Source organism: Tachypleus tridentatus, chromosome 7, assembly GCF_004210375.1.
Source record: "Tachypleus tridentatus isolate NWPU-2018 chromosome 7, ASM421037v1, whole genome shotgun sequence".
NCBI lineage: Eukaryota > Metazoa > Arthropoda > Merostomata > Xiphosura > Limulidae > Tachypleus > Tachypleus tridentatus.
The window spans coordinates 130562737-130583873 of NC_134831.1; the positions used below are offsets into that span (position 1 = coordinate 130562737).

Sequence of the window (21137 nt, forward strand, 5' to 3'; positions counted from 1 at the left end):
GCGAAATTAAAAAAAAACATACAAACAATACACTTTCCGCGGTTTCAGAGATAATTCATAATATAACGCTAAAAACTGAGTTTACATACTCGCGTTGGCACAGCAAAGACAGCGTAGCATTGCGCTTAAGCACAAAGAGACAACCAATTTCCCAAAACGTTGTCAAATAACCACTTATTTCACTTACTTGTGTGTGACATTGTTACCATAAACTCTATTACTTGTATTCACGAAGCCTACATTGTTGCGCTGCCCAAATAAATTTCAAAGACGTTAAATATGGCCGACAGGGAAAAACAAAAGGCTTACTTCCAGAGACACATAATTACACAGGTCTTTCCACTTTCTCTGTAGTAAATCTTTACCACTCGCCTGTCCGTAAAACATCTTGTTTCTTAGTCTGCTATTGAACCTACTAGGTCGAGCTTCTGTAATATTAATAAAAAAAAAGTGGAAAAAAATTAGTTTCAGTAGGAACATAACAATATACAAACGTCACAAAACCTACAACCGTGGACTCTAGTTGAATGCCATAAATGTACAAGGTTACCAATTCATATTATTATCTAGGTTTAAAGATTAACTTTAGATTTCGTTTTGAAAACAAAAGAAATACATTATTTCCTGCCTTACTTTTGCAGATGGAGTTTTGAGTTTTACCCTTCATGAAAACGACGTTTTGTTTTTTCTAAATTCAAAACAAATACGAAATTAAGTAAAACGCGTTTGGAAACGTTATTTTATTTAGCTTCTAACTGTAAACTTAAACTATAACTTTGTTTATTTCGAAAGAACTATAATGTTATTTATGTTTTATTGAGAGCCGTTTAGTTTCGTAGTTTTGCTGTATTGCGACTGATCATAGTAACGTCTGTGTTTTATATTTTCGCGAGGCCTAAAGGGCGATTTAAAACTTCTCACCTCTCGCCTCATGAAACTCCAGGGCTATGTGGGCATCTACACCAATAGAAAAGTAGTTGTTGAAGACGTTAAGGGGCAAGTTTTCCTTACCACCTTCCCTACTCGGTGAATCAACATCGGGGTTTTTCTCAACCGTAACATCCCATCTGCGGACCAACAATAATACATAGGCCATTAACAGCACAGAACCTGAGATTGCTATCTGCTTTCTACTTTTAATAACGTCTTGTGTCAAACTAAGTTTATTCATTAGAAAATGAATTAAGTGTTTGCTATTTTGTTTTAGTTAGGCTTCTTGAGTAAACTATTATTATTATTATTTTAATAATTTATATAAATATTAATTTTAGTAGCACATGTCAGTAGATGAGATATTGTAGAATAGTCCAAATCATATATTTTCTTACCTGTCTAACTGAACGATATCCCCAGTTTCAACGTTGGAGATAATCTTGGAAATTGGTTCGTCGGTGTAACCCTAAAAATAGAAAGGTGCATTTTTTTTAGCTTATAATTAGGTAGAAAGTTTTCTCCCCGTGAAATGTACTTGAATTTGAAAATTCAAAAAGTTAAGTCGATCAAATATTTGTCCAGATGGAAAAGATTTGTTGAACATTCAACTCGAAGAGTCAAAACTGGAAATAACAGCCATTGATAGATTGCTTAAGCAGATTTTCAAAATGAGTAAACTAAGACAAACGGCAACTGTCTGTTGCAAACACACAATTGTAGAATATAGTATTTAGTCCTCAGGTGCATCACCTGATGACAGAAGACTTTCTAAACATCGTCCTAGATTCGTATTTTTACTGCCGTCCACTTCAGTTTATTTATCAGAACCATTACTATGTTTTTTTCCAAATTTTATAACAAAAACGTTGCACAGTTAAATATGCAACATTTCTTTGATAGATTGTTTAGACAGAGTATTCATGATGAAGCTTTGTAGAATGGACAGCAACTGTCCGTTGTGGAGACACAAGTGTTGAGGACGACGTTTCCAAAGTCTTCCGCCTTTCGTGACCAAAAGACAAAAGGCAGATTTGTTTGTCTGCTTAGAATTTCGCGCAAAGCTACTCGAGGGCTATCTGCGCTATCCCTAATTTAGCAGTGTAAGACTAGAGGGAAGGCAGCTAGTCATCACCACCTACCGACAACTCTTGGTCTACTCTTCTACCAACGAATAGTGGAATTGACCGTCACATTATAACGCCCCCACGGCTGAAAGGGCGAGCATGTTTGGTGCGACCAGGATTCGAACCGTGACCGTCGGATTACGAGTCGAACGCTTTAACGCGCTTGGCCATGTTCCATCATATAACATTTTATTATTTCTTGCATTATAAAAAACGCATTTTCTCGTTCATAAAATTAGATAGTACTTGGTAAATGTGCTTAAAACTAAGCTTAGCTTTATATCAGTAAAAGAACTCGTGTATACAAATTTCCGGTATTTAAGATATTTTAGAATTAATTACACAATAACTCACTCACCCCACCCCAGCCAAGAATTCGAGCTAGGTCGTTTCCTGTTCCCAGGGGTAGTACTCCAACAAGAGGAGAAGGGTTTAGGCCTACTTTATCAAGAAGTGACAGCATCCAGCCTACAGTTCCGTCCCCTCCACACGCCAATATCCGTAGATTTGGAACCTTCTTATACAATTCTAGTCTGTAATATTAGAGGCAACAAATTACGATCGAAGAGACGTATTAAAAGCAACCAGCTTTCTTAGAAGATATAACGATTATTTCGGCAACAACATCGAAAGTTTTCAATTTAAAACCAAGTACGGCATTTAATTAATTCAGAATTACTGACTTAAAGCTGAAACAAGTTTGTAAAGTTTAACGAATTACAAATAGTAAAGTGAATTTCAGAAACTTATATTTTTAAGACATCTCAAAACCTGAAAACTTGCTTGACGTAGAATTAATACTGTAAAATCAATATTTCTCAATAAAAAATTATAAAGTGAAAAGAAGTATTAGCTGTTAACCAACTTTGTTTAACGCAAACTGGAGTTTGTTTGTTTGTTTGCTTATTTTGAATTTCGCGCAAATCTACACAAGGGCTACCTGCGCTAGCAGTTCCTAATTTAGCAGTATAAGGGAAGGCAGCTAGTCGTTATCACCCACCGCCAACTCTTGGGCTACTATGTACTAACGAACAGTGGGACTGACCGTCACTTATAACACCTTTACGGCTGAAAGGGCGAGCATGTTTGGCGTAAAGGAAAGTTTATTAGGACGAGATTTCGATTAAGATAAATATAATGTTAGACCTATATTTCCAGAATGTATCTTTATCGGTTCAATATTTTAATAGTTAAAGTTTCATTAAGAGTTTTGTTAATGAAATAAGATAATAGACACATATTATGGGGATATATATCACCGTTTTCTTTATCTTAATATATTAAAAATATATTAATATTTAGCAGAAACAGAACGAGCGATAATTATTGAAAAGCAAGGTTAGTGTATTATACGAAAAGTTTCAGCGGTTCCTATTATTCACAATCTTTCAAACCCTAAAATTTTGTTGTTTTTTGTCGCGAGGTGCAGAGCTACATTATAGTCTAATAGCTCTGTTCAAAACGGATATCGAAACCCAATTCTCAGCGTTATACAGCTTTCAGTATTACCGCTGAGACATCGAAGAAGCACTTATAACCTCAGAATTTCAGATCTGACAATAAAAATAAACCTTTTATGAAATCACTAGAGCTCTTCGAAGTTTACCGTACTAGAGGTTTCTAACATAATTTTTTTAACACTAAAACAAAGTTGATTTCTGAAAACATGGGAATTTTAGACTAGCTACACTCTTCTATTCGTCGGAGTTTCAGTTTTACAAAATAAAAGCATCAAACTAATTAAAACATAAAGCTAACCTCATTATAGTTTCATATAAAAAACAAAACAACAAAAAAGAGCAAACTTAAATTAGGACAAACAGCTGGGGTTACTAGTGTAAGAGAATAGTTTCTGCTAAACACACATACAACTAACCAGTAGCTATAGTTACATGAGTCAAAGCAAATGAATCTTCAACTACGTGACTGGAACATTTATTAAGACTTTCGCTTTGTATCATAAGATTATATATTATTCGGCGCGATAACAATCCAGACTCAATGTGGCATAAACACCACAGAATGTTGTAATATGTCTTATTTAATTGCAACCCATTTAATGAGGAGCATTGTCTGCAATTGGTTCACAGGTGTTAGCAGAAGATCACAATTGGTTCACAGGTGTTAGCAGAAGATCACAATTGGTTCACAGGTGTTAGCAGAAGATTACAGCGACGAACCAAACGTTCAATCAGTCGCCCTCTGGTGGCATAGCGAGATGTCTGCGGACTTAAAATGCTAGAAACCGGATTTTGATGTCCATGGTGGGCAGACCACAGACAGTCCTTTGTGTAGCCCTTGGCTTAACTAGAAAAACATACAAATGATATCATTTCAATCAGTGTGTATTAGCTAAGGAAGATGACTGAAACCAACGTCGTACTTTATAAACCAATCCTGGACAACAGGAGGTAAATGTATAGTTCTTACTGCAAGCACGGTTGACAAGAGTATTCAGGTACATTTGGGATGTGATCCACTCTTATAAAAGAGACGATATTTATCTTCAGCCACTCTAGTACTACTCACACAATTACACTTTTTCCAGCAATTTACAATGTTGGAACAACACTGATAGGTTCGGTGCTTCATAATGTGTTCTCTATGTTTTTACTTCAACATCAATACCAAAAATTACACCTAAATAGGTGTAATTCAGCCTACAAGTTAGTGATTTATACGTGTCTATGTGGCCCGGCATGGCCTAGCGCGTAAGGCGTGCGACTCGTAATCCGAGGGTCGCGGGTTCGCGCCCGCGTGGCGCTAAACATGCTCGCCCTCCCAGCCGTGGGGGTGTATAATGTGACGGTCAATCCCACTATTCGTTGGTAAAAGAGTAGCCCAAGAGTTGGCGGTGGGTGGTGATGACTAGCTGCCTTCCCTCTAGTCTTACACTGCTAAATTAGGTACGGCTAGCACAGATAGCCCTCGAGTAGCTTTGTGCAAAATTCCCAAACAAACAAAAAATACTTGTCTATGCAACAAAATGTGGCAGACATAGTACAGATCTCTGGACATAGAGATGCCTGCAAATGTATGGTAGTAATACAAGCAGAAATACGCGCTCTCAGGGCAGGTACAAAAGGTTTTGGGCCTAAGGTCTTTTCTGGAATTGTTCAACACTTTAACAACAACGTATTTATACTGGATAATCAACAATGTCCACCATCCACGAGAAAAAGAATTTTATTTAAAATTTATTTGTAGAGGAAGTTATTATGATAATTTCACTAACGAAAAATACATATTTTTCTATGCTTATTTGTTATTGTTTTATATTTGAAACTTACTCTTTTTGTAATTTCTATTGGTTAAATCTGAAATACATAATTTTTTTTTGTAAAACTATCGATTGTTTTATTTATTGCTCAGCTACAAAAAATACTGCCAAGCTATACAAATATTACCCAGTTATGATTAGTGATGGTCGATGAGGTAGTTTCCAAGATCCGAATTTTGGACACGTACATTGCAAGCTCCATTATAATAAGAGTTATTTGTTTAATTATGTAAATTTACAGTGTTGTTTATCTACCATAACACTCTGCAAAAAAAACAACAACATGTTTCACTGAGACCAATCAGCGCTACTTAGATATAAGTAATTTTGATAAAAATCTCAGGTGAAATTTTTTAAAGCAAAACATAAATTTTTCGCTTCCGTCTTGTAAATTTGTGTAACACACACACATCAGTACCATCCAATGTACACAGAGACGCTAATAAGCGACGCTGAGCTTTGTTCAATATAGCCACGGTCCGGCATGGCCAGGTGGTTAGGGCGCTCGACTCACAATCTGAGGTCGCGCGATCGACTCCCACCACATTAAACATGCTTGTATTTTCAGCCGTAGGGGTGATGTGACGGTCAATCCCACTATTCGTTGGTAAAATAGTAGCCGAAGAGTTGGCTGTGGGTGGTAGTGACTAGATGCCTACCCAATAGTCTTGTTTGTTTTGAATTTTGCACAAAGCTACTCGAGGGATATCTGTGCTAGCCGTCCCTAATTTAGCAGTGTAATACTAGAGGGAAGGCAGCTAGTCATCACCACCCACCGCCAACTCTTGGGCTACTCTTTTACTAACGAATAGTGGGATTGACCGTCACATTATAACGCCCCCACGACTGAAAGGGCGAGCATGTTTGGCGCGACCGAGATGCGAACCCGCGACCCTCAGATTACGAGTCGCACGCCTTAACACGCTTGGCCATGCCGGGTCCCCAATAGTCTTACACTGCTAATCCCAGTGTAGATATCCCTCGTGTAGCTTTGCGAAAATTTTAAAACAAACCAAAACAAAACCTCATTCTGCGACCAACTCAAAATCTGAATAGTTTATGCTTATGTAAAAACAAAATAGAATTGTTAATAACTGTTGAAAACCATTCTATTTACAGTAGAACTATTATTTGACCACTATGAAACTCTAATAGGTATCAAATAAAATATAAGTTACAGTAAATTAACTTTATTACAATAGTTATGTCAAACACCCAGGCATTTACTTAATCTGTTCATCTGTTATTTTAGTATTGCTAAAGAAAAGACAATACAACCTTAAAAGGTTTAAATTTCTCACACATAACTGAAATACATCTTATTTAGTAGAAAACAATACTTGTATTTTAACCTCATGTTTAGGGTTATTGGTTTGTATCACAGTTTATATCTTAGCAAGAAAAATATAAAACTTAAAAATATGGCATCTTATTCTCCAGTAAGTATCAACAAATAATCACACGTCACTGAAAATTAATTACAACAGGATATACCTCTTTAGGAAATCATAATAACCATTTGAAGTATTTGTGTTTACAAAAACAGAGAGTAAACAGACATTTCTTTTGTCTGTTTAAATCTTGAAATCAATATTACCCTTCTGTTACACAGTTTAATATACAGTAAATAAATCTGTTGTTTAATACACATGAGAACAATGTTACTCCTAAGGTAAAATACACAATGCATTTCAAGGATGCATACTGTAATGGTAGAGCAAGATACATATTAAGATTGGAAAATGTAATGTTCAGCTTGTCAATCATAGTTTGACTTAAGAGCAAATAAAAACTATTTGAAACTGGCAGATTGCTCAATGTTTTACCTCCCTCTATTAGGTTATATATAATTCCAGAATTCAGGAAAAACGAGACAATTGTACGTTTCAGGTATAGTTTATTTATTACGACCATGGTTTCGGAAAGAAAGGTATCATCAACAGGTTAAACAATGGTCGTAATAAATGCAGTATATGTGAAATGTACAATTGTCTCGTTCTTTTTTCTCTCAATTATGTAATAATATAGTTTCTCCAAGTACCGACAGTTTTATGTATCAAATATATAAGTAATTCCGTTAAGAGCAGATCGTAAGGATTTCAGTTAACCTCGATTTGTAAATTGTAATTCAATAAGGGTTTATAATTATCTTTTGTTAACCTTTTACATTTTATAATTTATTAATATGTTATTAGTGAAAGAATAAATATATTTTTCCCAAGATCTTTAGGGTTGCATTAATTTTACTTCCAACTGTCCACTTTGTAACAAGTACATACGAACGGAAGACATGGCAATGTTTTCTTGTTACTTATACAATCGCAATTTTTGTAACTCCTCGCGATATAATTAGTTCATTTACATCAAGCAAAATGTTAAGTTTAGCATTCTTGTTGCCTTAATATTTTATAATTTACTGTCCCAACTACTTTTAAATATAAATACATAATTTTTTGTAAATTTTCAAAACGGTCCCTCTCGTTTCGCTTCTTTTTTTTTTTCTTTACACATCATGTTAGGCCTAAAGAGAAATGGGTTGCGGGAGCCATTAATCTCTGATGCCTAACTATGTCAACTTACGCAGTCAGTGGTGGTGCAGTAGATTTGACAGGTCACTTGCAGCTGTTCGAGAAGATTACATAAAGATTAACTGGTATCTTATTTAACTAATTTAATATCATGACAGCCGCATACTTAGCCAGCTAAACGGCCAGTGCCCTTTTGTTGCTATGTTTTATTCAAGTTATTTGAGAATCCCTAGTTTAATCTGTTGGAGCGTAGTAAATCTGTACACTTATCGCTGTACTAGTGAGGGATTAATCTGTTTGATGTGCACGTTATAATTTTAGATGCATTAAAAGAGATTATATTTCGTGTATCTTCGTTGTGACGGGATTACTATTGTACATTTATTTTATTATCAATGTTTGTGCAAGTCACATTTAAAAATATATATAACTTAAATTATTATTTTTAAATAAATTGTAGAAGATGTTCGACTGTAAGAATCAATAATATAGTATGTGAGTGTATGTAAATACTAGTGATTGCTAGTATTGTCATGCAAGCTGAAATTTCTAGAAACTCTTTTCACGTTTATAACAATTAACCAACGCGAGGCGCTAAGGGACAATGTATATTATTGGTTTGCTATAGTTGGCACACTTTAAACCTCGAAAGTTATAACTGTGATTAACGCTTATTAATCGGGAAGTTAAGTTATTAATCGTTTGAATGTTTATACATTTCGAACATTACAAACCGTTTCACTTCAGCGGATTAACATCGGAAGTAAGTATTTCTACGAAGACATTACATAACTTTAGCTGTAAAAAGCTGACGTGTGATCAGCGAAGAGTTAGCTGGCTCCTTATTTAGTTAATTGTATCCATATCTACTCTAAAGTAACAACCTCTTCGTGAACCCTTGATAGGATATCGAAAAAGTTCCAGATAAGAAAGAAGATTGAAAATTGCTTGTAAGTTTGTAAAACTTCTGTATATAAATCATTATTTGTAATAACCGTTATTAAAAATTGCATTATTGTTTATAAATTAAAATATATTCGTTCTAAGAAGAAAAATCACTGTTTGTGTATATTAATCTTGTTGGATGGATGGTGACAACTAGCTGCTTCTCACTAGTCTATCACTGCTAAATTATGGAGCAATAGTGCATATAGCCTTCGTGCAGTTTTGCGCAAAATTCATAACAAAACCAATCCAGTTTCCCTGCCTGTGGTACCCAACCTTGACTGTTTAAATTCTTTAACACTATTCGGTATCCTCCAATGCTTTTAAGAAACAACAAGTTCTAACTCTATGAAAGATAAAGAATTTCCAGACATACTATGGATAATGAGTAACTTAAGAATGAATTTACTTCATAAAGCAAAATACTTGATTAATCTCTCTGACCATTGTATTTCTTAATCAGTTTCTGCAGAGTGAAAAAGATTAAAGGGCTTTTCAACAACAAACTAAATTAAGACGTGAAATAATCCTCTTTCACATACATTATGAAAATAGATGCAAAGAAGTTTTCAACTAATTTCGTAGTTTATGTTTCATAAACTATATGGCGTATAAATTGATACCTTACCCAGAAGTAACACCACTGTATTGACAAAGCAACTAAAATAATTACATGGTTAATTTAGACTGTTATCAAGATGGATAAGCATTCAACTACAGAACTGAAGTATTGATGTATGCATTTAGCAACAAATACTTGTTACAAAATTACAATATGCAACAAAGGGTTAATACAAAACGTCGAACAGCACGTAAGGCTTTATATTGTTTTCACTCACCATTAGGGGAACTAAATATATTAAAATATACATTATAAAACACACAAAATTTCTATTTTATATACTATCGAATGAGCAATAAGTATTAAATTAGAAGAAATAATTAAATAAATAATTTATATATTAAACTCCACTTTAACAGATGGTAACGGGTTTAGAAGACGAAAGCAGCACTTCACTCACCCAACACTTGGATCTCCCTGAGATAAATCAAATACTTGTCGAGGGTTGAGCAACCATTGAAATTTTCGAATTAATTTGATCCCTTGTTTTCCTCCGCTTTTAGGGTTTACAAACACAATTAATGGTTTAGATGCAGCTGAAGGAATGGGCTTTATTGTGAACATTCTTGGTGGTTCTTTTCCATTCTAGACAGAAAACAAAACACGAATTAAATCTCCATTCTGCGTCACATATTGTTATTACAATTCCTCTAGCAACAAAGAATGCCAGTTAAACATCATACAGTTAACGGTTCCATCTGAAGCGTAAGTAGTGAGAATTTAAAATAAGTTTCAAAACAACCAGTTCCACTTCAAAAGAAGCTTAAACCATACAAATTAATCCTCACCTGGAAAAGTTGAACTCATATGTTTATTCAATGATATATATATATATATATACTGTTTTAGGATCTCTTACATGGAGAAGGCCCGGCATGGCCAGGTGGGTTTAGGCGTTCGACTTGTAACCTGAGGGTCAGAGGTTCGAATCCCGGTCGCACCAAACATGCTCGCCCTTTCAGCCGTGGGGGCGTTATAATATGACGGTCAATCCAATTATTCGTTGGTAAAAGAGTAGCCCAAGAGATGGTGGTAGGTGGTGATGACTAGCTGCCTTCCCTCTAGTCTTACACTTCTAAATTAGAGACGGCTAGCGCAGATAGCCCTCGAGTAGCTTTGTGTAAAATTCCAAAAAAACAAACAATACATGGAGAAATACCAAAGTCTAAGGATAATAATACCACTTGTATCTTTTTGTGTCAGTTACATCAGATACACTTAATAGATCAGAATACCTAACAACTATTAGAAGCAGTTATATTAATCACTCTATTATTGGATTTGATTGTACTTAAGTATAGCAAACATACATGCGAATATTGTTTTAATGTCTACCAAAATGTTTGTAGGTTAATAGCACCTTATAGTTTAATGTGGTACTCAGTTATAGGTATAACTGTAATTTTAAATTAAATTCTTTCTGTGCTTGTATAAATTTATTTGGTTCTAAAAGTAATTAACGCAATAATGCTTGAGAATATTATGAGTGTGTTACTAGTTATTGGCTTTAAACACGCGAAACGCATTGCCACACACTTTATTACATTTTTATTGACAGAAAAATATGTGCCAATCAGTTCGTGCGTGTATGCACGCTAGCTCATATGGAACCAAATATACGCATTGGTTAACTGAACAGTGATACTTAAGTTTACATGAGTGCAAAAAGTGAATGACATTTAAGATACATTGTTCTATACCAATGCAAAACTACGACGTTTATAACATTACTTTAAAGACAGTTACTTTAGCATAAACAAACACACACGGAAACACAGCGTCAAAAAATGTAGTGATGATACAACTATACACAGATCATCCCTACATTATTTACAATATTAAAAGTTATTGTTACAATGTGAAATGTGTGAGTACAAAATGGTTACGAAATCGGTTAATTCGACTGACATCGTAGTGAACGTTTGTGATAATAAAGACATGTTTTGACTGAATCTGTTTTTCCTTGTATGTAAGTCCTGGGCTTTCTTTTATACTATACTGATACCTCGCCAAACATGATCATAACATCACGATAAACACTATGTACCAACAGTCAAGAATATATAATTTTCAGATGCAGTAATACCAAAGTCAAGTATGCATTTCACAATGTAAAAATCAATTCTAAAATAAAAGTTACGTAGAAATGATACGTATTTAGTCGTATTATTCCTGTATTTTTGTTTGAATTATTTTTGGTACTACATATTTCTTGTTTCACCTTTTTAAACGGACACCAGATTTCTGTCAAAGAGCTAACTCCATAGGGTAATGATAGCGTCATTTTCACCAGAATTGTCATATTTTTAAAATTTCTTACTAAGCGCCCTGCCCGGAAGACATGGAGTGGATTTAGCTATAAACTGACGTTTGTGACAAACGTGGTTGTACAGTTGTCTCGATTGGAACAGGAAGAAGGAAGATGATTGGTTGGTCAATTTTGGTTTGGTGTTTTAACGACGGTTTCTTGCATTTTTTTTTTGGGGGGGGGTTTGTTGGATAGAGAAACAAATGAAAGTGAGTGGCAATCCTCTTTTAAAGTAAACTTCTCTGCCATTGTTGATTTTTAGCGTGTGTATTTGTATTAAGCCTGTTGAATACTTAGGGCATCCTACACATGGAGTCCATAGACTCTACAAAACGCTTCGTTAGTGGAGAAAGAGTTTACTCGTTAGGGAAATAGAATACTACGTTATTTTGGTTTTGGTGGTGGTAGACATAACGCTTAGTTAATACTTTTCAAGAGAGTAAAAAACAGTTGATACCAATATGGACGAAAAAATAACAAGTAAATGAAATAGCGACAAGTGAAGATAAGTTACCCATAGTTATTAGTGGCAGTTAGCGACAAGTGAAGATAAGTTACCCATAGTTATTAGTGGCAGTTAGCGACAAGTGAAGATAAGTTACCCATAGTTATTAGTGGCAATAGACAAGTGAAGAGCTTTTCTAATACTGTACGGGGAGTACAAACAACAAGAAATGCCGCCATTATCTAAGAAAAAAGGAAAATAAGTGAAATAGCCACAAATTAAAAATAATTGATTTTACTTTCTTGACACCAGAATATTAAAAATTCAAATTTTATAATGTCGTTTTTTCAGACGTTCAACTATGAAGATGCCTCACGAGGTAGATTATCCACCAAAACACGGTGTTTATATAAAAAATGTTGATTACAGAGATATGTTTTGTTTGTTTTACATTTGTTTACTTTAACTATTAAGTACAACAGCTGTTTATAGGTTTTTGTTTCATTCATGTCCAACTACACAATGCAACAACAGCATTATTTAAAGGATTTATTTATTTAAATCATACACCTTTTTACATATGTTATATTTAAGTCATACACCTTTCTTACGTATGTTGTATCTAAATCATACACCTTTCTTACATATGTTATATTTAAATCATACACTTTCCTCACCTCACATATGTTATATTTAAGTCATACACCTTCTTACATATGTTATATTTAAGTCATACACCTCCCTTACATATGTTATATTTAAATCATACATATTTAAGTCATACACCTTTCTTACATTATGTTGTATTTAAATCATACACCTTTCTTATATATGTTATATTTAAATCATATACCTCCCTTACATATATTATATTTAAATCATACACCTCCCTTACATATGTTATATTTAAATCATACACCTTTCTTACATAGGTTATATTTAAATCATACACCTCCCTTACATATGTTATCTTTAAATCATACACCTTTCTTACATAGACTATATTTAAATCATACACTTTTCTTACATATGTTATATTCCACTTTATAATGCTGAAAATGTGAAAAAATTCTTCGGTTAGTTTGTTTTGACTTTCGCACAAAGCTTCACAAGGACTATCTGCGCTTGCTGTCCCTAATTTAAAAATGTAGGACTAGAGGAAAAGCAACCAGTCCTGACAACCCACTGCCAACTCTCAATGTCATATTAAAGTTAATATGGAGTAGGTAGGTATTTATCAACCTCACTGTCCGTTAGTAAACAACAAGGAAACTTACTGTAGTTATTCCTCGAGGTACAATTAAGATAAACAAACATGCGTACTATGCCAGGTTCTAATTGATTTAAAACATTAATATTCGTTTGTTACTCAGTTTAAGACTAAAGGAAAAGAAGCCAATCCTCAACACCCACTGCCAACTCTTGGACACCTTTTGTACCAACGAATAGTGGGATTGAACGTAGTATAATAACGCCCCTGTGAATGAAAGGGCAAACATGTTTGGCGGGTCAGAGATTCAAACCGGTGACTCGTAAATTGCGAGTCAAGCGTCCTACATACCTAGCCAAGTCAGGCACACGCTTCGGATGCATGTGGTCGATGAGCTAGTCTCGTCTGTGTCCATGTTTATTATCGTTAAACAATGTTTTTGTATTCAAATAACTTTAGTGCATACATAGTACGTAAAACATATCTCTTAGTTCAACATGAAAGTTCACTCTTTCCACAGATATTCAGATGATTCTTTCAAATTGTTACTTTTTTATATAATATCTGTCTCGGTGTTTTGAACTGGTTAGATAACATTACATCTCTGTACTGTTTAATACGAATATAATTTTATCTATGCTAAAGAGCTATTATAATGATTTGAAAATATTAAACAGTGACAACAGTTGTTAAAAGTTTGGAAGATTTCTCCAAATTATAATATTCTACATATGGAAGTTATTTAAATACACGTTTTCCTCACTTCAATGATAGTTAACCTTTCTTACTTACGATCTGATATCATCCAGTTGGTCAGGAATACATCGAAAGATAGTATACTCTAAATTAACAACTTTTAAAATTCCTGATAACACAATTAATAATTTTGCAAATTGATTAGGTTTCGAAGTCTTCTTTCGAGGCAGCTGTTCTGTGTGCAGATATAAATAATAATATTGTTACGGATCAGGAAAGCTAAATGATTAAAACTAACTGCACTGTGTTTATGGTTTATTTAGCTGTTGAAATCAAAAGATACAAGTGTTAAACAAAAGGTATCAGATTTGAGGAAGTTGCGGTGACAATAGCACTTTTATTAGAAAATTAGTTCATGATTTATTCAGAAAATCTCAGAAAGCAACATTTCGGTTTATTTTGAGAATTATAATGCTTTTATTTTTACGGATATGAAAAAAAAACCCAAAACGAACACATAGTACTGCAAGAATACTCAGCAGATGGCACTAGTCACTACAATGTCATTTCTCACATCTGATTGTCTCACTCAACCAAAAGACGTTATTAGCAGTAATTATAAGTTATTATTATTTTTTGCTATTTCCACAGTATATATTTTGAAACCATCCAAAGACATCATTAACTAACATAAACTCTTTAATAATCCAGTTCACTACGATGTTTGGTTTTAAATTCATTTAAATAAAATAATTGGTCAAACAATCGCCAAATTTTCGTTGTATTTTTAGTTAAAGCTTTTCTTTCCGACAAATTTTCAGTTTTTCTTGAAATTTTAATTGCTGCCTATATTATATTGTATTATTTTATGTAAACGATGTAATATTGCGCAGAAATTTCACGCATAACGCTCCAAACGCTACAGATGTTTTATTTTATATATCTATTTTTGTAATGATACGAAATTGGTATAACTGTTTGTTTGTTTTTGAATTTCGCATAAAGCTCCTCGAGGGCTATCTGCGCTAGCCATCCCTAATTTAGCAGTGTAAGACTACAGGGAAGGCAGCTAGTCATCACCACCCACCACCAACTCTTGGGCTATTCTTTTACCAACGAATAGTGGGATTGACCGTAACATTATAACGCCCTCACGGCTGAAAGGGCGATCATGTTTGGTGCGATCGGGGTTCGAACCCGCGACCCTCGAATTACGAGTCGTACGCCCTAACCCACCTGGCCATGCCTGGTATAATTACTACCTAAAGTTTGAAATTTTACAATTCTGAGAAACTGCTTCCAACCAGTATAAAGTATTACTCTTATTTAAACTCTAGCAAACTAGAGTTCAACTTTGTTGTTGAGTTTCTAGAGTTCTAGAGTTTGTTTGTTTGTTTTTATCTCTATTTTTACTTTTTTATTAATCTCTCTCAGCAGCACAAGATGACAGCAGAGACCGCTGCCAGCAAATCATTATTCATAACATTATTTAGACGTCAGTTACTGACTGAATACAAACCTAAACTTGGAATGTTTGCTCCTTTCATGTTAGTTTACTTCTCACTCCTTCGTTACAAAACTTGTAATTAATATAAGGCCTGGAACAGCCTGGTGGTTAAGGCGCTCGTTTTGCAATCTGCGACTCGAAAGATTGAAACCAAATGTAGAAAATTCTCACCCCTTTTTTTTTTAGCTGTGAAATCGTTGTAATGAGGCGATCAACCTCACTATTCGTTGGTAAACAACAATAAGAGTTACTGTAATTATCCCTCGAGTAGTACAATTAAGATATGGCCAGGCATGGCCAAGCGTGTTAAGGCGTTCGACTCGTAATCCGAGGGTCGCGGGTTCGCATCCCCGTCGCGCCAAACATGTTCGCCCTTTCAGCCGTGGGGGCGTTATAATGTGACAGTCAGTCCCACTATTCGTTGGTAAAAGAGTAGCCCAAGAGTTGGCGGTGGGTGGTGATGACTAGCTGCCTTCACTCTAGCCTTACACTGCTAAATTAGGGACAGCTAGCGCAGATAGCCCTCGAGCAGGTTTGCGCGAAATTCAAAACAAACCATTCAATTTTCGAAAAATAAATTGGTTTAACATTTCAGTCGAAACTAAACTGCTCAGAAAATTAAAGGAACAAGTACGTTTTTTTATATAATTTATCTCCGTGTTCCAAATGTGGTAATATTTTTATTCTTTTGGATAAGTTGCCTCATTTCTGTTCCATCTGTGTCCATTTTTTAATGTGTGATGAATGGCGAATCGTGGAGAAATAAACGTTTTAGAAATGACCAAAACTGATATTCCATACAAAACAATACTTTAAACAGTTTACATGCGTTCATTCAAAAAATGTTTGAAACATTCAATATCTAGTGTGACCTCCACGGCCTGTGACACACTCCTGACATCGATTTGGCACACTTCGAATCGGTCTATCCATGTTATTTTGGGGTATGACAGCCCACTCGTCTACCAGGGCTTGTTGGAGTTCCTATACATTCTGAGGAGGGTGCTGGCGTTCACTAACACGCCTCGTCAACATATCCCAACAATGCCCAATCGGATTTAAAATTGGAGATCTGGAGGGCCACTCAAAAGTCTCTATTCCTTCCTCGTCAAAGAAGTTCATACACAGTCTAGCGACGTGGGCTCGCGCCTGAACCTGCATGAGAATGAACCCATCGCCAACAGCACCGGCAAAAGGCCTCACAATGGGTTCTAGAATTTTGTCTCTATGTCGTCGTGCGTTCAGAGCCCCTTGTCGAGTATGCGTAAGTCCGTGCGGCCACCTAAGCATATGCCTGCCCAGACCATTACATAACTTCCTCCATATGTGTCGACTTGCACAACGTTACAGGTGGAGACTCGCTCTATCGGCGTCTCCGTATTTTCGCACGTCCATCATCACGAGACACAGTGAACCTGCTCTCGTCTGTCCACGGCACGATGGCCCATTGACGAAGTTCCCAGTCCAGGTGCTGACGAGCACACTCCAACCTGGCTGCACGGTTTCGCGCTGTCAGAATAACTCCTCTTGCAGGCCGTCTGGTCCTAAGGCGTCCTTCGTGCAGACGATTGCGTACTATTTGAGTCGACACACGGGTTCCAGTGGAATGCTGAAGGTCATTTCGCAGTGACCGAGCCGTAACTAACCTGTCCCGCAGAACGGTAGTCACGATGTACCGGTTCTCTCTGACTGTTGTGCAGCGATGACGGCCTTTATATGCTCTCCTGCCATAAGAGTTCATCTCTTGGTAGCGTCGCCAAAGTCGATTGATGACACTTGGTGACACACCGACGCGTTATGCTATCCTCCTTTCGGTCTGACCATCCTCCAACATCTGGACCGCCCTGGCCACCTTGCTCTCTGTCAGATGGCGCCTGACTGCTTGAGTACACAAGATGAAGGTACACACTGACCAAACGAGCCACAAAAGATGCATGTTGATGTTTGTTTTGAGAATTAATGAGGAATGCATAGTTTCACGTAACAACCTTATACAGGGTACCTTGAGTTGTATTCTCACGTAACAACCTTATATAGGGTACCTTGAGTTGTATTCTCACGTAACAACCTTATATAGGGTACCTTGAGTTGTATTCTCCTTGAGTGAGGCGAATTTTGTTTGGGTTACTTCAAACGTCACTCTCAAGCTTAAAAAATGCACTTGTAGATGAACGGATATATTTTTCATACATAAATATAGTTATGACAAAATTATACTGAAATATGTACTTGTTCCTTTAATTTTTTTGGCCCCCCAGCGGTATGTCTGCGGACTTACAACGCTAAAAACCGGGTTTCGATACCAGTTGTGGGCACAGCACAGATAGTCCATTGTGTAGCTTTGTGCTTAATTCAAAACAACAACAGCCTTTAATTTGAAATATGTACTTGTTCCTTTAATTTTTGAGCAGTGTAATTCATACCAGAAGATTGGTTTGGTTTTTTTGGAATTTCGCACAAAGCTACTCGAGGGCTATCTGTGCTAGCCGTCCATAATTTTGCAGTGTAAGACTAGAGGGAAGGCAGCTAGTCATTACCACCCACCGCCAACTCTTGGGCTACTCTTATACTAACGAATAGTGGGATTGACCGTAACATTATAACGCCCCCACGGCTGGGAGGGTGAGCATGTTTCGGCGCGACCCTCAGATTACGAAGCGTACGTCTTAACGCGCTAGGCCATGCCAGGCCCCATACCAGAAGAAGGCTATTATAACATATATTCATTTAATTATAGCAGTAAGAAACATATACAAAAACTTGTTTAATTTTTCTGTTGAAGTCTCTGTGGAGGTGTGTCTTTTTTCAGCATTATTTGCTTGTTAATCAAAATTCGTCCAATCTGACAATATGATACTCACGTTATTGTTATTACTATGTATACACTTTATGGCTTGTTACTATAATGACTTTAAAAATCTTCGCAGTATAGTTTGTAAACATTGCGTAAAGTTTCACAACGTTACAATTGATTTTCAAGTGTAGGATGTCAAGATAAGCTACATTTATTAAAAAGTGGAAAATATTTTGTGAGTCTGTTTCATAATTTCTATTGTGGTTCGTTTCGTTTACTCAATTTCTACAATCAACTGTTTCAAACATGAAGTTGTTGTAACCACGTTAACAATCAGTCGACTTGAATTAGACCAGAAGATTGCTTTTACGTATAAACGAAAATTAAAAAAAATGTGCTATAAGGTGTTAAACAGTAATGACTACAGATATTAGTGTGCGTTAACATATCAGAAAAACAATTACAGCATTCACGTAAAAGTATCGAAAATAACCTTTGAAATGGACTGTAACCAAACACAAACTACAACGAAAGTATTTTCTTATTATGAATTTTTAGGAGGAATACCCGTGCTTCGCGTGCATAACATATTTTTTTTATTTGAATGTACAAAGTTTTTAAATATAAAGACAGGGATGTATATTTAAGGTGAGTACAATAGTTAACTGGACTGTTTAGACAACACATGTAACAAGTTAGGTGAGTGGGATTCTTAACAAATCTGAAGGCCGTGTAGGGCATCTCAATGACTGCGAGTTAAAACCTATCCTGCAGTACGTGATATCAACTAAATACCTCATGTAGAAAAGTCATGGCCCGGCATGACCAAGCGTGTTAAGGCATGCGACTCGTAATCCGAGGGTCGCGGGTTCGCATCCTCGTCGCGCCAAACATGCTCACCTTCCCAGCCGTGGGGGCGTTATAATGTGCGATCAATCCCACTATTCGTTGGTAAAAGAGTAGCCCAAGAGTTGGCGGTGGGTGGTGATGACTAGCTGCCTTCTCTCTAGTCTTACACTGCAAAATTAGGGACGCCTAGCACAGAGCCCGTGAGTAGCTTTGTGCGAAATTCAAAAACAAACAAATAAAAGACATTTTGAGTAGTACGTTGAAAATCAATCAACTCATCTACAAAGAAACACTAGATCTAGTCATTATTTCAAAACCTGTGTACCGGGACAAAGTACTGAATCTCAGCACGGCGAGAGAACTACTATTTTAAATGCCTGGAAACAAATAACTAAATTAACGCGCAAAACCTTAACACATTAACACCGCTGTACGAGATGGGCTGGGGGATTAGAGATTCATTCCCTAAATCCCTTTTTCTTTGCAATGCACAGTACACTCAACATCCATCCCACACGCATACGGTCACCTTTCCTACTTTTAGTTTCATTCTTTCATAGTTTAATGAGGCTTAGAAAACTTCCCCACTGACGTGCACACGTTGTTCTTTTAATTATACCTACATCTTGAAGTCTCTTTATAAAATAGTTTTCAAACAACGGGTACAACCGGATTTTCCATAAATAGCAAATAGACCATTACTGTTTCTATTTGGGAAATTAGGTTAGTTACAAAGGAAAAAAGCAATTACTGATAAAGCTCTAAGCTCCGTCTTCCTCAATTAAAATCAGTCTAGACCACCGGCTGGATTTCTCATTAAAAGAGGTTTTATAAACCAAGCAAGGCTCTCCGATTTGGAACGTCATCTTTAAAAACGAAAATTATATTTTCCTAAAATTCAAAAATACCTACACAAAGCAAGACGTGTATTTTTTAGAACAAACATACAATATTTCGCGTTGACCATCCATCAAAGTCAATTAGAGGTCTCACCTCTTTTTCCGGTTTTCTCCTTGTGGATCCGTTTTTCTTTGGCGAACTGCGCAGTGACGACTTGAAGGCTCCCTATGAAAACAGTGTGAAGAAAATCTGGCAGCGAATTTATGAAAACAAATAAATCAACGACTTCATATTACAAGGAAAGGCCTGGGCTAACAGTATCACTGTTAGACTCATACCCTGTAATTATTTAATTAGCACAGTCCAAGACAGTCCAATATTTCCCGATACGAACGATGTATATTATTATACAGAAGTAATTAATTGTTGTAAACACTCGGATTATTTAAGTATTAAAACTGTAATATCCAGAATCGTGTGTTTGAACAAATAACAACTGGTACGTGTGGATGGATGACGCATCATTCACACTTTGTTTTCACATTTTTCTGGTAACGTCTGTAATTTCTTTAATTTAAAATTTCAATTTTGCAGTTCAAAATACGAACCAGTCTTGCTCGTGAAAAATAAGATTTTTTTTTGTGGTTCTGTACGTAAAATTAGAAACGCTGGTTATTTTTGAATTTCGCTCAAAGCTACCCGAGGGTTATCTGCGCTAGCCGTCCCTAATTTAGCAGTGTAAGACTAGAGGCGAGAAAGCTAGTCAACCACCATCAACTCTTGAGGTTACTCTTTTAAAAAGAAATTGTGAGACTAGCCGTCACATTATAACGTTTTAACGGCTGTTAGGACAGGCATGTTGGCCTGGCATGGCCTAGCGCGTAAGGCGTGCGACTCATAATCCGAGAGTCGCGGGTTCGCGCCCGCGTCGCGCCAAACATGCTCGCCCTTTCAGCCGTGGGGGCGTTATAATGTTACGGTCAATCCCACTTTTCGTTGGTAAAAGAGTAGCCCAAGAGTTGACGGTGGATGGTAATGACTAGCTGCCTTCCCTCT

The 21137-nt window shown here is 36.1% G+C and overlaps 1 protein-coding gene across 3 annotated transcripts in view; it reads right to left on the reverse strand.

The window, feature by feature from the left end:
* LOC143256603 (eye-specific diacylglycerol kinase-like) overlaps positions 1 to 21137 on the reverse strand; it is an 83302-nt gene that overhangs the window by 12378 nt on the left and 49787 nt on the right. For all 3 annotated transcript variants that reach the window (XR_013031421.1, XM_076514019.1, XM_076514021.1), the window contains exons 9-14: positions 20235 to 20306; positions 9833 to 10017; positions 2416 to 2590; positions 1329 to 1399; positions 922 to 1067; positions 310 to 428 (exon numbers count right to left, since the gene is read on the reverse strand). Coding sequence is in view for 2 of the 3 variants with exons in the window: in XM_076514019.1 (XP_076370134.1) it covers positions 310 to 428; positions 922 to 1067; positions 1329 to 1399; positions 2416 to 2590; positions 9833 to 10017; positions 20235 to 20306 (768 nt within the window). In the remaining variant the exon portion in view is untranslated. The remainder of the gene's footprint in view (positions 1 to 309; positions 429 to 921; positions 1068 to 1328; positions 1400 to 2415; positions 2591 to 9832; positions 10018 to 20234; positions 20307 to 21137) is intronic.